The 15,450-nt window shown below is 40.4% G+C and overlaps 1 protein-coding gene across 1 annotated transcript in view; it reads left to right on the top strand.

Annotated features, from left to right (window-relative positions):
- Positions 1 to 15,450, top strand: part of PXDNL (peroxidasin like) — a 496,832-nt gene that overhangs the window by 150,966 nt on the left and 330,416 nt on the right. The window contains exon 2 of the mRNA XM_025394327.1: positions 9,844 to 9,915. Within this exon, the coding sequence (XP_025250112.1) occupies positions 9,844 to 9,915 (72 nt within the window). The remainder of the gene's footprint in view (positions 1 to 9,843; positions 9,916 to 15,450) is intronic.

Raw genomic sequence — 15,450 nt, 5'->3', positions numbered from 1 at the left:
TGCATGGAAACCAAAGAGTAGATGGAATTGCTAAAGGAAGGTCAAGGGAGGAGAGAAGAGGGCTCATACAGAGGCAGGCAGAAGAACATGGTCTGGAAAAAGAGTCTGAGACAGACTGTTTAAAGAGAAAGGAGAAAATCAAGGGTAGCTTAAAGAGGAAGAGAGCTAACATGATCAGATGCCACCGAAAGATCAAGGAAAATGATGCCTCCAGTTCACTGACTTTGCATCAAAAATTCGGAGGTGATCTAGGCTGGGATGATTTGAATGAAGTGATAAAGGAGGAGGTTAGCTTGCAGTGGGTTGAAGAAGAAGAAATGCAACAAAATTGCTAAATATTTTTTCGGTTGTTATCATTGGTATCCAAATATCGGTGTAAGAGATAGAGCAAAAATGTTAAATAATTCACTAAAATTTTGACAGACAAATATAGTTTCCTAAAAGAACATTGCATAGTTGAGAGTTCCAGACTATTGCAAAATCCACTGTCTCTGTCAGCTTCCTCGCATCATCACAGGAATGAAGTGGTTGGTGTATGGAGATTTGAGTTTTGTGGTGTACGGTACACATTTCCCAACACTCAGGCAGATCTGCACAGAACCACAACTGACAGTGACCGGCTTGGCTAGCCTTGTAGAGGAATGTACATTCTGTTAACTGGAGTTTTCTTTTCTTTAAACAATTGGTTTTCAATTGGAAGGAAAGAATACTTTGAATTTTTCCAATTATTAGCCATAAGTGATTCATTCACTAACAATATTATTATTGCTATGATTTTGGTTCTATACTGTGTGTCAGTATTTATGCTTTATTTTCCATATAAAGAAGATAGTTAGACATTTCCCTGCTCTTCAGGAGCTCTCAGTTTGGCTGTGTTGGGTGGGAACAGAGACAGTTATGAGACAATGACACCGTGGTGTTTACAATGTTATAAAAGCAGTGTCTGTATTGATATTGGTCATGTCATGACTACAAGCACTTATTAGCCACTCTTCTAAATGCTCTGGATAAATCCTCATGTTTAGTACTGAGCATCATTATGCTCATTTTCAGATAAGGAGTCCTGAGAGCGTGTGGGCCTATCCAAGCCGCCGGGCTCAAGGGTGGCCAGGGAGACCCACTGCAGGTTCGCTTCCCTGGCTGAAGCCTGCACTCCCAACCACTGCGCTAACTGCCTCCGTTGCAAAGGCCTTAGGGGAGCACAGGGGTTCCCAGAGCGCAGTTGTCAGGGAATGTCTTTCTAAGGAAAGGAAGGGTGAATTTGAAATCCACATTCCAGTGTGGCAGCCAGTCCTGGCATCGGCAGCAAGAGGCACCCAAGAAGATGGTGCAGCTGGCAGGGCAGCTGCCACCACTGTGCTTCTCCTGATCTCCTGCGTGGGTGCTCCCTGGGAGGTGTGCTGCCCTCGACTTCACCACGGATGTGGGAAGGAGAGAAGAAAGGCAAGGGCATTCCAGGAAGAGGAACCACATGTGCACCTGCATAGAGCTGGAAAACAGTATGACCAGGCTGTGATGAGCAGGTTCAGTGTGACTGGGAGGGCTGGGGGAGGCCAGGGTGTGAAGATGGGTGACAGCCATGCAGACAGGCTCAGCTTCATCCACAGTGGGACCACAGGGCACCTGGGAGCGCATCTCACTCCTGCCAAGTCCCGGGTTGCTATATAAATGGTCAAGAACCAGGCTGGGAGAATGTGTCTGACTCCCCCAGAGCCAAGCAACAGCTGAGCAGTAGGAGACAGGAAGGACAATCAAGGCAAATATAATGCCGGATAAAGATATAACCAAGTTTGATCTCAGTGATTCCATCATTTTCTGTCTTCATGCTGTGTTTATTGGCTCATGTGCAAATGTGCTGGTATTGTCTAGTGAGATCCAGTAATGCCAGTTTGTCTTCCCAGGCACACAGGCATTTGGAGGAGCCGCATTTAACATGGTGTGTGGGGCACAGAAACAGTGGAAATCATTGCATAATGTAACAATGATCCTAAAACTGAATTATGTTAATTCATTTGAAAAGTTAAATCTTACTACTTTTAAACTCACTTTCTCCGGAATGACAAAGTTAGCAATTCAAGAGGTTATGCTTTAGTTTTGTGTAAAAATTCACTTAGAGCTTCTTATTTCCAAGTGAAAGACATTACTTTATATTACACGGCATATGATGACCTCAGAGTTAGACTTTGCAGTTGGAAACTATTTTCACACGCAAATGAATGTGACCCAGTGACGCTCTTCGGATGTAGCCTAGTCCTTCTCCCACTGCAATGTTCAGGACAGACCAAACCCCCTCATTTCTCTCTCTCTCTCTCTCTCTTTTTTTTTTGAGACAGAGTCTTGCTCTGTCACTCAGGCTGGAGTGCAGTGGTGCAGTCTCCGCTCACTGCAACCTCCCTTTCCCAGGTTCAAGTGATTCTCCTGCCTCAACCTCCCAAGTAGCTGAGATCACAGGCATGTGCCATCATGTTCGGCTAATTTTTATATTTTTAGTAGAGACAGGGTTTCACTGCGTTGGCCAGGCTGGTCATGAACTCCTGAACTCCTGATCTCAAGTGATCTGCCCATCTCGGGCTTCCCAAGGTGTTAGGATTACAGCACCCACAGTGAGCCACCATGTCTGGCCGCTTCATCGCTCTTGAAACCAGCTCTCTGTCCTGTTAAGAGAGGGCTACCTTTTAGTGACACCTGCTGGAAGAACTAGACATAGCAGATGAAGAAATCTGGAAGGGACTGTTCTGTCTGAGTTTTCTCAGTTTACACTGGATTCCCACATACAGGGATACCACCGTCAAAACTGCAATACTCTCCTTACTTTTGGATGCTTTTAATGACCTGGAGAAGGTGGCCTCATACTCCTGTCAAGGCTGACTTGCCTTGAACTGGTTAACACCTTGCATTAACTCGGTCATTGTCAGTTCATTAGAGGAAATAAAGGGTGTTTGTTAGTTCTAACCACATAATCCCTCAAAGAGAAGGGATTTAACATGGAACACTAATTGCCCTGCCTGAGAAAAGTGGGAACTCGGTTTAGGATAATGAGGTGGAAATTGTACTAACAAGGAAATCAGGAGATGGGTTTCTGGTGCAGCCTCGGGCCCTTGGTGGTCGGCCAATGGACCTGCTGGTCCATCACTGGGGTCTCAGCTTCCTCACAACACATTTAAGTGCAGGCGGGGCAATGGAGGCAGTGAGGGAGTGCCTGCTGCGTCAGCAGACACACTTAAGGGTCATTTCCCATGGCCACTGGCTTTGCTTTGAGGGGAATCTGATGTTCTGAGTCTTAACTTCAGTTCTAAAATCATCATGTTAACACCTGTCTTGAAACAGTGTCTGGAACTTCAGCTAGGATGAGTATGGGAGTGCCTTCCTGTTCTCTCCACTTCCCTTTTGGCTTTCTCTTAGGTAAAGTCAAAGGCTGGGCTGACTGATCGGCAAGCCAGCTTCGTTTAAAAAAGATCAAGTCTTTCAAGTTTATAAAAGTAGTACTGGTTGTTTCTAAAAACTGAGATGTTGATGAAATGTGCACCCCTTAGTTTTTATGTTTATACATATGTGTGCTCCCTTGCTGCTGACCTATTTTAACTTCCCGTGAGTGCCTGACAGTGCTCAACAGTAAGACCCAAAAAGTACACTTGTTCTTTTGATATCTGAGGGGGATTGGTCCCAGGAACCCCCAGGATATGAAAATCCGCAGCTGTTCAAGTTTCTGATTGAAAATGCTGTAGTATTTGCTTATAAACTATGCACATTCTCCCCTATACTTTCAATCATCTCTAGATTACTTATGATACCTAATAGAATGTAAGTGCTATGCAAATAGTTATGATTCTGTATTTTTTAAAGTTTGTATTTTTATTGTTGTTTTTTTATTTTTATTTATTTATTTTATTTTTTGAGATGGAGTCTCACTCTTTCACCCAGGCTGGAGTGCAGTGGCACGATCTCAGCTCACTGCAACCTCCACCTCCCGGGTTCAAGAGATTCTCCTGCCCCAGCCTCCCAAGTAGCTGGGGCTACAGGTGCCTGCCACCATGCCCAGCTAATTTTTGTATTTTTATTAGATACTGGGTTTCACCATATTGGTCAGGTTGGGCTCGAACTCCTGACTTTGTGATCTGCCTGCCTCAGCCTCCCAAAGTGCTGGGATTACAGGTATGAGCCACTACGCCTGGCCATATTTTTATTTTTTATTGCTTCTTCCAAATATTTTTGATCTGCAGTCCACTGAATCTGCAGACCCGAAAATAAGGAAGGTCAATTGTAATTGATTTTCTGATCCCAGTGACTTTGTGAACAAGCACTTTAGCAGAGCAAGTCTCAGCTCTCCTTGGTCTAATCCACGAGCTTGAGGGGGAATGAAATCGTTTTCTGGAAAATAGTGTAGATGTGGGCTGGGAATTTCATTGAGGACCAAAGTGAAGATGCTAGATGGAAGAACTTTTATAAAGTTGTTTGAGTGTCTTCTTTGAAACCTTTATAGTATTCCTATTTATGTATAAGTGCTTTAGCTATTGTTGGAGATCTGTAGATAAGTATCAAACGTATCAAAGAAAGAAAGAAAAAAATCACCCCACTGCCACCTGCCTCACACTAACTGCAGACAAGATTCCTGCAAGGTCTGCCCTTCCTTTCTGGCTTTCCTCACACTGTGGTCTCCTTACAGACTTTGCCAGACCAACACCTGCCCACCAGGGAACAGGGGATGTGTGTATGCATATGGAGAAGGAGATTTTAAGGAATTGGCTCACACAATTGTGGGGGCTGGCCGCTCTGATATCTTCAGGGCAGCTGGCAGGCTGGGGACCCAGGGAAGAGCCGATGTTGCAGCTCAAGTCCAAGGCAGTCTGGGGGCAGCTTCCCTCTTCCTCAGGGGACCCGGGGCTTTCCTCTTAAGGCCTTCAACTGATTGGATGAAGTTCAACCACATTGTGGAGCGTGATCTGCTTTACTCAAAGCTTACTGATTTAAATATTAATCATATTGTAAAAAATACCTTCAGAGCAACATCTAGATTGGTGTTTGGTCAAAAGCTGAGTTCCATGGGTGCGATGGCCTAGCCAAGTTGATCCATAAAATTAACCACTAGAGCAGGCTAATACTGGGCCAGCAAACAACAGTGGAAGATGGCCTCAAGCCCTGGCTGTGAGGCAACTGGAAGGCAGCAAGTGCACTAGAGATTCGAGAAAATTCAGGAGCCTTCCTCAGCTGGGGATGTGACTGGGAATCAGTCAAGACAGAGGGTGTCCTCCAGACGATCGTCTCAAGCCTGGAAAATGTATTTCCAATTTCTACAATGACAGGGCTGTCAAATGAAATGATGAAGAAGACTTGTTTTAGAGCAACAGGGAGAGGTGTGGAAAAATCTCCTTGATTCTTCCCCTGACTCCAAGGCCAGGCAGCGTGGCAGTGTCCCGACAGTGTCCCAGCACCGTTCTGATATGCTGGATGAGGAGCAGTCACAAAGGGCATCGCCTGAGAGAGGCGTTGTGGCGGGAGCTGGAGTGGGGCTGATCGGAGTGACTGACAGAGGGTCTGGCTACAGGGAGCGGAGTCTGCCCTCATTCTGATGCCAAAAGTGGGCTGCGGGCAGCAGTGCACAGGAGTGCGTGTCTCCCAATAAAATAACAGCCCAGCTTTTAGGAATCACCTTCTCCCTCCTGCCCTTCATGGTAGCTCAGGGAGACGGGAACCTGCTTGCCTCTCTTTCTGCGGTGGTAGGCTTGTGCCATTCCGGTGACTTAATTGCATCCTTACCTTCAATAGGAATGCTTTTGGCTCAGGTACAGAGCTGGTTGATCTTTTTCTCGGGAAGACAGGCTTTCTGCCAGAAAGAATATTTCTCGGATTTCAGAGAAACAAGTACACCACGCAAACAGAAATCAGCCTGGTGAGACAGCATTCTCTGAGCGTCTCAGCTCATTTGTTTTGCTCTCCGAGCATGAGATTCTTAGCTATGATAGCCAAGCATCTACTCACAACAAATCTGGAGACTGTGTTCAACCCAGGGATTAGCAGGAGGCCCCACACCTCGCTGGATGAGCTGTGTGGCCTGGGTCTCCTCAGGAAGGGGCTCAAGTTCAGAGTTTTGATTTTATCTCTTAACAACATTTTGCATTCAGTCTCAGCTACACATAGTATTTCAAGAGGATCACATTTATCTTACAACTTATATTTGAATATGACTTATTGGAATTTAAGTCAATCTGGAGAAAATCTTTGGGAGTCCAACCATTTTTTTTTTTTTTTTTTTTTTTGAGATAGGGTCTCACTCTGTGGCCCACACTGGAGTGCAGTGGTGTGATCATGGCTCATTATACCTTTGACCTCCTGGGCTCAGGTGATCTTCCCACCTCAACCTCTTGAGTAGCTGAAACCACAGGTGTGCACCACCATGCCTGGCTAATCTTTGTATTTTTTGTAGAGATGGGGTCTTGCCATGTTGCCCAGGCTGGTCTTGAACTCCTGGGCTCAAGGGGTCGTCCTGCCTCAGCCTCCCAAAGTGCTGGGATTACAGGCATGAGCTACTGCACCCAGCCCAGCCCACACTCTGCTTCTCAGGAAGAGAGTCCCTGAGCATGCCTCAGTGGTGAGAACAGGGCATGGCCAAAGTCAGTGGGCAGAGTCTTACAGTCCACTGGGTAAGCCTGGGTACCCTGGAGACCTTGCTATGGCACCAGCTTACGAGCAAGACTGTCTCTGTGGGAGAAAAGCTTATGTCTGCTTACTTGTGGAGAAAAACAAGAAGGAAATTCTGATAACAGATACATATAGCACCTTGGCTTTCAAATCAATCCAGTGATAAGTTTAACTATGTAATTTGGTGATGAGTTCAAGCATCTTTTCACATTATTTTCAGTTATATTACCATTATAATGTATGTAACTGAAAACAAAATTTGCAATGGCATCATTTCGTACAACTGAAGATGTACCTACCCTATAACCTAGCAATCCCAATTCCAAATATTTAGCATAGACAAACATTTTTTTCAAGGGTACAAGGAGACATGCATACATATTTATTGCAATATTGTTAGTAAATAATGTTGCAAAAATTTGGAAACAACCAAAATGTCTGTCAGTAAAGGAATCTATAAAGGAACTGTGTAGTCTGTCTGCATTGTGGAGTACTGTGGAGAAGTTAGACAAAAATACCTAGTCCTCTATGTGTAGACAAGGAATAACATAGAAAATATGTAGTGGAAGGGAAGAGGGAAGTTTTAACAACCATATAACATTTGATAGCATTTTTTTGTAAATTTAAAAGCACAAAATATTTTAAATTTGCCCATATATTAGGTTTATTTTCATATATAGACAGTTTTTGACTTACAATGGTGCAATTTATGATTTTTGACTTTACCATGTTGTTAAATGGTTGCAATTTTGATGTAATGTACAATAGTGAGTAAACTGCATGAGATAGTCAACATTTATTATAAAATAGGGTGTGTGTTAGATAATTTTGCCCAACTGCAGGCTAATGCAAGTGTTCTGAGCATGTTTAAGGTAGGCTAGGCTAAGCTATGATGTTGGTAGTTCGGTTGTATTAAATGCATTTTTGACTTGTAATGTTTTCAACTTACAGTGGATTTATAAGGACATAACCCCATCATAAGTCAAGAAGTATCTGTATGTGTTTACATTTCATCTTATATTTATCCACATACATAGAAATGTATGTCTGAAGAGGAGTGTCAAATACATGAGTGGTTACATCTGGTGTGGGAGACAAAGCTAAAATTAAGATGGTGCTTAAAAGATGTTCATTTTATCTACAATGTGTTTTTATATATAATTTATGTAGTAAAAATACACACGTGAAATTATGAGTAGAAGCAACTATATCAAGGTATAAATATTAATAGTAGTTAATTCTGGATGTAGACAGTAAGGATTATTATTTTCTCATTTGTACTTTTCTGAATGTTTCAGAAATGTCAAAGCCTAAAATAAGGAAAATGGTTTATCTTTTTATATTGGCTTCCTTCTTGTATTGTTGGAATCCCATTTTGGGAGAATTATTAGGACTATTGTTTAATGCAAGAGGAAAGCCCTTTCTATAAATATTAATTTTTAGCTTCTGTTTTTAAGAGAAACCAGTGGTTTCCAGGGTATTTGGGTCTATATAACTTAATGTCTTATATGTTTATAGGGAGGATCTCATATAACTTACAGTTTCTTTTACCAATAGAGTATAGACATAGTAAACAGCAATACATGACATATACGCAGTGCATTCCATTTAGCAAGGAGGTATAGTCACTGAGTTATTTAATAACTTTAATTGAAAATAATAGCTCCTATAAAATTTTGCTCATTTTGGCAAAGTCTAGAGAAAGATAAAGTGATAGATGATAGATTTTAAGGTACTCTTATAAAGTTTGTAAGTCAAGTATTCTACGATAGAACAACTTTTTATGGTGGTGAAGAGTTTTGTTTTGAGAAATTAATTGAAGGGAAGTAAAGACAGTTTTTTGTTTTCATTTTATTCTATTACTGCCATTCTAGCATCCTATAAAATTTCCCTGATATACTTCTCCTTGGTCCTAACATTCCCAAGCAAATTACTTCATCTTTGTTCTATACTCCTTGCATTAGAGATAGAAATTCAGCTCAAATTAGTTTATCAAAATGACAGTTCCTGGTATCAGGGATCTGGAAAGTCAAGGAGTAAATTTGGTCTCAGGCAATCCTGGGTCCAGGGTTTTGTTTCTTTCATTTGCTGTTTTGACCCTATGTGTTTCCTGGGCTTTATTCCTAGGCTGGCGCTTTCTAGTGTGGACAATATGAGTTAGTGGCCCTAGATGCTCATTTTCCTTAGAGCTCTGAACCCCAGAGACAGAACATGACTGTTTTATTCAGCAGCCACGTCAATGCTTAAAAACACCTCCTGCTGGCCTTGCTTGGGTCATAGGTTCCCCATGGAAGTAACAGTATGTCCGTGGAGATGCTGCCCCCAGTTAACCACCCTGTTCTGGGCAGGAAGAGGCCCCTGCTTGACGTCTTTACCATAATGACATGGAGTGGGGAGACTCATTCTCCAACTGATAGAGGGGCTTGAGGCAGAGCAGTCCCTAAGCCTTCGAAGTGTGCATGGCATTTGTTTGATCCTCTGTTGCATCACAAACACTATACATCCTAGTCCTGTAATAACTTCCTTGTCATCCCCCCACTGAACTATCTGGCTCAGTAGCAGGGATCCTATCTTGCTTATCTTTGCATCCTTATTACTTAACATGATAGGTGGCACGTAGCTGACACTCAATTATTCACATGCTGAATAAAAAAGATGTGAATTCATGAAAGAGAATGTTGGTTGTGGAGTAACGTCTCTCTCAAACTAATTCTTCTGTTGATTTAATACTTCATAGAAGGCCATTGTATTCCTGTACTGTGAAGAAAAATTAAGTAATTAATAATTTTAGGTAAATTCAAACAGTGGTGTTGAATCGACATGTGACATCTAATACATCAATTATTTTCCAAACTAAATGTACTCAATTGACATGCTGCCATGTATAGAGTTTGTTTTACTGGCATACAAATAAAACCTAAAATAAATGGTGTAACTGTCTTTAACACTTCGCAGAGCTCTATAAGTAGCCACATTTGTCTGGCATCCTGTGACAAGCATATGGCCCCAGAGATGCAAAATTTTCTGTAAACAGTGCACCTCCCTAATGATTAGTGTATGATGTGCACTAGTTCTGTCTTAATTATATTTAGTCCTTTAGTACTGTATGTTTGATCATAAAAGGAGATTTAACTTTCAAGCTTCTGGAAATAATGGCAGAACACAGTCAACATATTGTAATTGTTCTTTACCTTTTTATGTTCCCAGAGACTTGAGGTTTAACAGAATAAGAGAAATTCCAGGGAGCGCTTTCAAGAAACTCAAGAATTTGAACACTCTGTGAGTACTTATTGCTTATCTGTAAGGTTCCTAAAATTATTTGCTGGTTGGATTGAAATTTACCATGAAAATCATTCTGAGCATCAAGAACAGCTAGTAGAAGAATGACACCTTGTAGATGTCTTATAACTGGGAAAATTCTGCTGCTTCTTTACACTGCCTATGTTTTTATAACCTTTTGAACGTGGAAGAGATTCTTATTTATCCAATTTATTTGTTTTCTATTGGTTTAGAAAAGCTTCATGAGAAGAAGAAATAGAGAGAAGGAGGGGTTAAATAACTTGTCTATGAGTCCTATGGCAAGAAAGCAACAGAAATGAAATTAAAATTCACAACCTCCTAACTGCAAAGCACATGCTCTACTCAGTATGCTACTAGGCCTTCTTATTTGTGATACTCTAAAACAAAGAGAAACTTTAGAATCATATAGAGATGCTGTTTTATGATAGTTTTTAAATGAAAAAAAAATCACATAGAGAAAAAATGACAACTTTAGGGTTAAGCACCAATAAATGTTTCCAAGTTAAAAGGCATTTATTTTATTCACTCAACAGTATCTTTTATCTATTGTGGGCTACCAGTTGGCTGGTTTTGTATTTGGATCCAAATGCACATGCCCCTGCTATGATAGAACTGATGGTCTGACATTGTGGGGCAGTCAGGTAGCCAACACCCAACTGTAATATGTCTGTAATAAAAAAATCTCTATGTATAGTAAGTGCTATAAGGAGAAGAGACCTATGAGAGGTGACGACCGGAGGTTCAATGTGTAAAATCTTCCTATGCTGCATTTAGATTAATCCACTGAGTGAACACACTGAAAGTTAAGAATGTTCAGTGAGGCTAGACCCATGTGGGTGTGTTTGTCTTCTTGTCATAATATTCTCATGATAGAGTTAGCAATTTTATCAACTTGGCGGAACTCACCATATTCAGGTCAAACTAGCCCTTCTAACTTTAGAGTTGAGATCATAACTTTACACTTGTGTTTCTCCCATCTGGTTTCTTTCCAGTAACTGATGCCGGAACACACATATTTTTATCACAGTGTCTCTGTTTGGGATGATGTAAGAACATAAGAAAGTAAGGACTGCAGGGTTTATTCTTTGTTTTAAAATAAAGCAATGATTATCAAAGTGCAATTACAAAAACATTTCTTGGAGTGCCTGTGGACATGCAAATTCCCAGCCCTCTTCCCCAGGGATCCTAATTTAGGACTTCTCAGGACGGGCCCAAAGATCTGCATTTGATTATTATTGTTTTTTTCTTTGAAACAGAGCCTTGCTCTGTTGCCCAGGCTGGAGTGCAGTGGCTCGATCTTGGCTCACTGCAACCTCCGCCTCCCAGGTTCAAGCAATTCTTCTGCCTCAGCCTTCTAAGTTGCTGGGATTATAGATGCCTGCCACCACACCCGGCTAATTTTTGTATTTTTAATAGAGACGGCGTTTTGCCATGTTGGCCAGGATGGTCTCAATCTCCTGACCTGGTGATCCACTCGCCTTGGCCTCCCAAAGTGTTGAAATTACAGGCATGAGACACCATGCCCAGCCTATTGAGTATCTTCTAATGAGTATTTCTGGGGTGTCCAATTGTTGAGTAGCACCATCAATGAAGCCTTTCACCACTGTCTACTGAAACATGTATATGATAGATAACCAAATATTTTATTCATTGATTAAATGGCGAATATGATAAAATGTTTTCAAATATTTTCATTAGAGATAGTTGCCATTTAAAAAATTCGAGGAGTGTGACAAACTGATAAAATCTATTGGGGTTTGGCCACGTTTTGGAGTTACAGTACACAATTATTGATGAACATTAATTATTGATGAATAATCCACTTCTTCACTTGGCAGAAACCATGGATAATATTAATTTGTTTCTAAATATTTTTTATTAGAAAACCATAATAAAATAGTAATTATGCTGTTAATTGTAAGCCTCATTTTATACCAGTTGCTTTATATACATTATCTATATTCCTTTCTCTCATGCTTTGTGGTAAGTGTTACTATGTTCATTTTACAGATGAGGAAATTCAGGTTCCTGGCTGTAATGTGATTTACCCAAACGGAGGCAGATAGAAAGGATCAGAGTCAGGGTTCCACACAGTTTGAACTGTTAACTACTGTGCTATATGGTTTCTCGTGATAGCATTCATAAGAGTACTTCCCTGGAATACAGATGGTAGATCATTGAAACAGTAAGTTGTGTGTACATGTGGTTGGTGTGTGTGTGTGTGTGTTTGTGTGTGTGTGTGAGAGAGAGTCAGAGAGAGAAAGAGAGAGAGATTTCTGTCTAGAAAATGAGTTAAGCAATGAGACACCACTCCTGAGACTTCAGAGGAATTTCTGTTAGACTAGTTAAGTGAAGACCCAAAGGTCTTTACTAATTTACTGTAAAAGCAAAAGAAATAAGGACACATTTTTTAAAAATAAAGTTAAAATTTTCATGAAGAATATTAAAAATTTTGACCATATGGCTCTTATACCAACATAGCATCACAAAGCGAAATCAAGCATCTGGTGATTCTATTTCCTTGGGTTGCCTTTATAGTAAATTGCATAGAAACGCCATTGTTTTCTTACAATTTAAAAAAATGCCAACCATATTGCTTCTATATTGTAAAAGAGAGGGTTTTCTCGAAAAGAGTTGGCATTTTTGTATTAAGCAGAGCTTGCTAAGAGGTTTACTTAATAAAAAATCTGGAAATGTTATGTATTGCTGGAGCGTAAGTACTAGAGGGTAATATCAAGGATATGTTATCAGACCCTGAATTTCACCCGCTGCAGCACAGCGAAGTGGTGCCTGGCAGAGCTCTGTGACTTGCCAGGGTGCCTCCGCCTTCCAGTTTCTGGATGAAACTGATAAGAGTAATACATTTGGGAAACAGGCTCAAATTCAACTGTGGACAACACAATTATGCTTATAAAAAAGATGATTGAGCCCTGGAGGAACAGCAATAGCTAATAAATGCCAAGGACAAAAGGTTAGACTATACCACAAAAATAAAATAAATGCATGCCACTATTTAAATAGCAACAACAGAAATACGAAGATCTGATTCTAGGACTGACACTCCTCACTCATCTGCATTCTGGAAGGAAGGCCTAATTGAAAAGCAAGGTGAAAAGAACCTTGAGAAGAATGTCAAATGGGAGGAGCTGGGGGGTATTTCTGGTCCTTCCAATTGTTTTGTGAAGTGTAGCAAGTTATTTAACTCCTTAAACCTTAAGTTTACTAACGTTTCTTCTGACGTTTTATTTTGAAAATTTCAAAGCTACCCAAATCTCAAAAGAAGGGCATGATAATTGCTGTGTATCTTTTACCTAAATTCACCAGTTAACATTTTGCCACATTCACGTTTCTCTCTCTCCCTACACTCATCTATGTCTGTTTATTCTAATTTGGCTGAATCTCTTCCAAATATATATGCTACGCTTTATTCCTAGGTAAGATATATAGATATAGATGCAGTATGTAGAATGTTTAAATAAGTATCACATATAGTTAGTTAATGTATGTATTAATATTATTGTTAAATGGCGTTAAATTATATGTTCTATTTATTTCATGCTAGTAGATAAAATGCAATTGAGTTTTGTATATTGATATTGTCTCCAGTGACCTTACTAAATTAAACCTCACTAATTCTACTCATTTGCTTATATCCTTTGGATTTTTGTAAGTACACAATCATGTCTTTTGGAAACAAAAAGTTTTCTTTTCCAGTCTGTATATAGTCTCAGGGGACAGCACGTGATATTAGTGGTAGTTTTTTGTGTAAAGCTTGTATTGAGAAGATAGTGGCATATGATGAGCTAGTGATCGATTTGTGACAAAACCGCTGATAAGAGTTAGGTCATTTTGTCTTTGCTCTTACTGAATTCAAAAGTAAATGCATTATTTTCACTTTTGCTGTTCAACAATCAACCTTATCACTAGTGGCTAATAGACTAATTTATCTCCACAAATTTGGCACTGCAGCATAAATTGCACTGAGCTTCACCAACATTGAGACCAATTCTTCTGCCTATTGACCCGATCTGATCCTAGATGTAGTTCTCTTAGGGCAATTTCCACAAGCAATAGGGCCTGAGCACTGAATACAGTGCTAGCTTATTGGAAGATGGTCATGGTAAGGCAATGTAAAAAGGACTCTGGCTGATCTCCTCCTAATAAATTTCTCTTATTATCCTACAAAACAAAATCACAACATCAGGAGAATAAAACCAAGTTAAATGGTCTTGTCTATTTTTCAAAATTTATTGTCGATCATGGCAGAAACAGTATGGGTGGCTATAGGGTGAATGAGAAGAATCAGGGCAGATCAGAGTAAACTTCCAATTAGTAAATCGTTGACTTTAAAATCTACTGGAAGACTTATTTATTTATTTATTTTTATCTATGCCTGTACATTGTTAAATTTTGAGTATTACTCCTAATCTCTTGACTTTGTCATTATTTTGCTCTATACAATAAAGGAGCATTTAAGATATAGAACTCCTATGGAATCAATTCAAAGGTGAATAACTGGATTTTTTTATTTTTGAGACAAAGTCTGTATTGTTGAGGCTGGAGTACAGTAGTGGATCTCAGCTCACTACAACCTCTGCCTCAGGAGTTTAAGCAATTCTCCTGCCTCAGCCTCCCAACTAGCTGGGATTACAGGCATGCACTACCATGCCTAGCCAATTATTTGTATTTTTAGTAGAGATGAGGTTTTACTATATTGGCCAGGCTGGTCTCAAACTCCTGACCTCAGGTGATCCACCTGCCTCGGCCTCCCAAAGTGCTGAGATTACAGGCATGAACCATCATGCCTGGCCTGGATTTTCTTTCTTTTTTTTTTTTTAATTACTATTATACTTTAAGTTCTAGGGTACATGTGCATAACGTGCAGGTTTGTTACATATGTATACTTCTGCCATGTTGGTGTGCTGCACCCATCAAATCTTCAGTACCCATCAACTCGTCATTTACATCAGGTAAAACTCCCAGTGCAATCCTTCCCCCTCCCTTCGCCCCATGATAGGCCCCGGTGTGTGATGTTCCCCTTCCCGAGTCCAAGTGATCTCATTGCTCAGTTCCCACCTATGAGTGAGAACATGCAGTGTTTGGTTTTCTGTTCTTGTGATAGTTTGCTGAGAATGATGGTTTCCAGCTGCATCCATGTCCCTACAAAGGACACAAACTCATCCTTTTTTATGGCTGCATAGTATTCTATGGTGTATATATGCCACATTTTCTTGATCCACTCTGTCACTGATGGACATTTGGGTTGAGTCCAAGTCTTTGCTATTGTGAATAATGCCACAATAAACATACATGTGCATGTGTCTTTATAGCAGCATGATTTATAATCCTTTGGGTATATACCCAGTAATCGGATGGCTGGGTCACATGATACTTCTAGTTCTAGATCCTTGAGGAATCGCCATACTGTTTTCCATAATGGTTGAACTAGTTTACAATCCCACCAACAGTGTAAAAGTGTTCCTATTTCTCCACATCCTCCCCAGCACCTGTTGT

Source organism: Theropithecus gelada, chromosome 8 (assembly GCF_003255815.1).
Source record: "Theropithecus gelada isolate Dixy chromosome 8, Tgel_1.0, whole genome shotgun sequence".
Classification (NCBI taxonomy): Eukaryota; Metazoa; Chordata; class Mammalia; order Primates; family Cercopithecidae; genus Theropithecus; species Theropithecus gelada.
The sequence above is the reverse complement of the archived record's forward strand: the minus strand, read 5'-3'. Positions and strand labels throughout refer to the sequence as shown.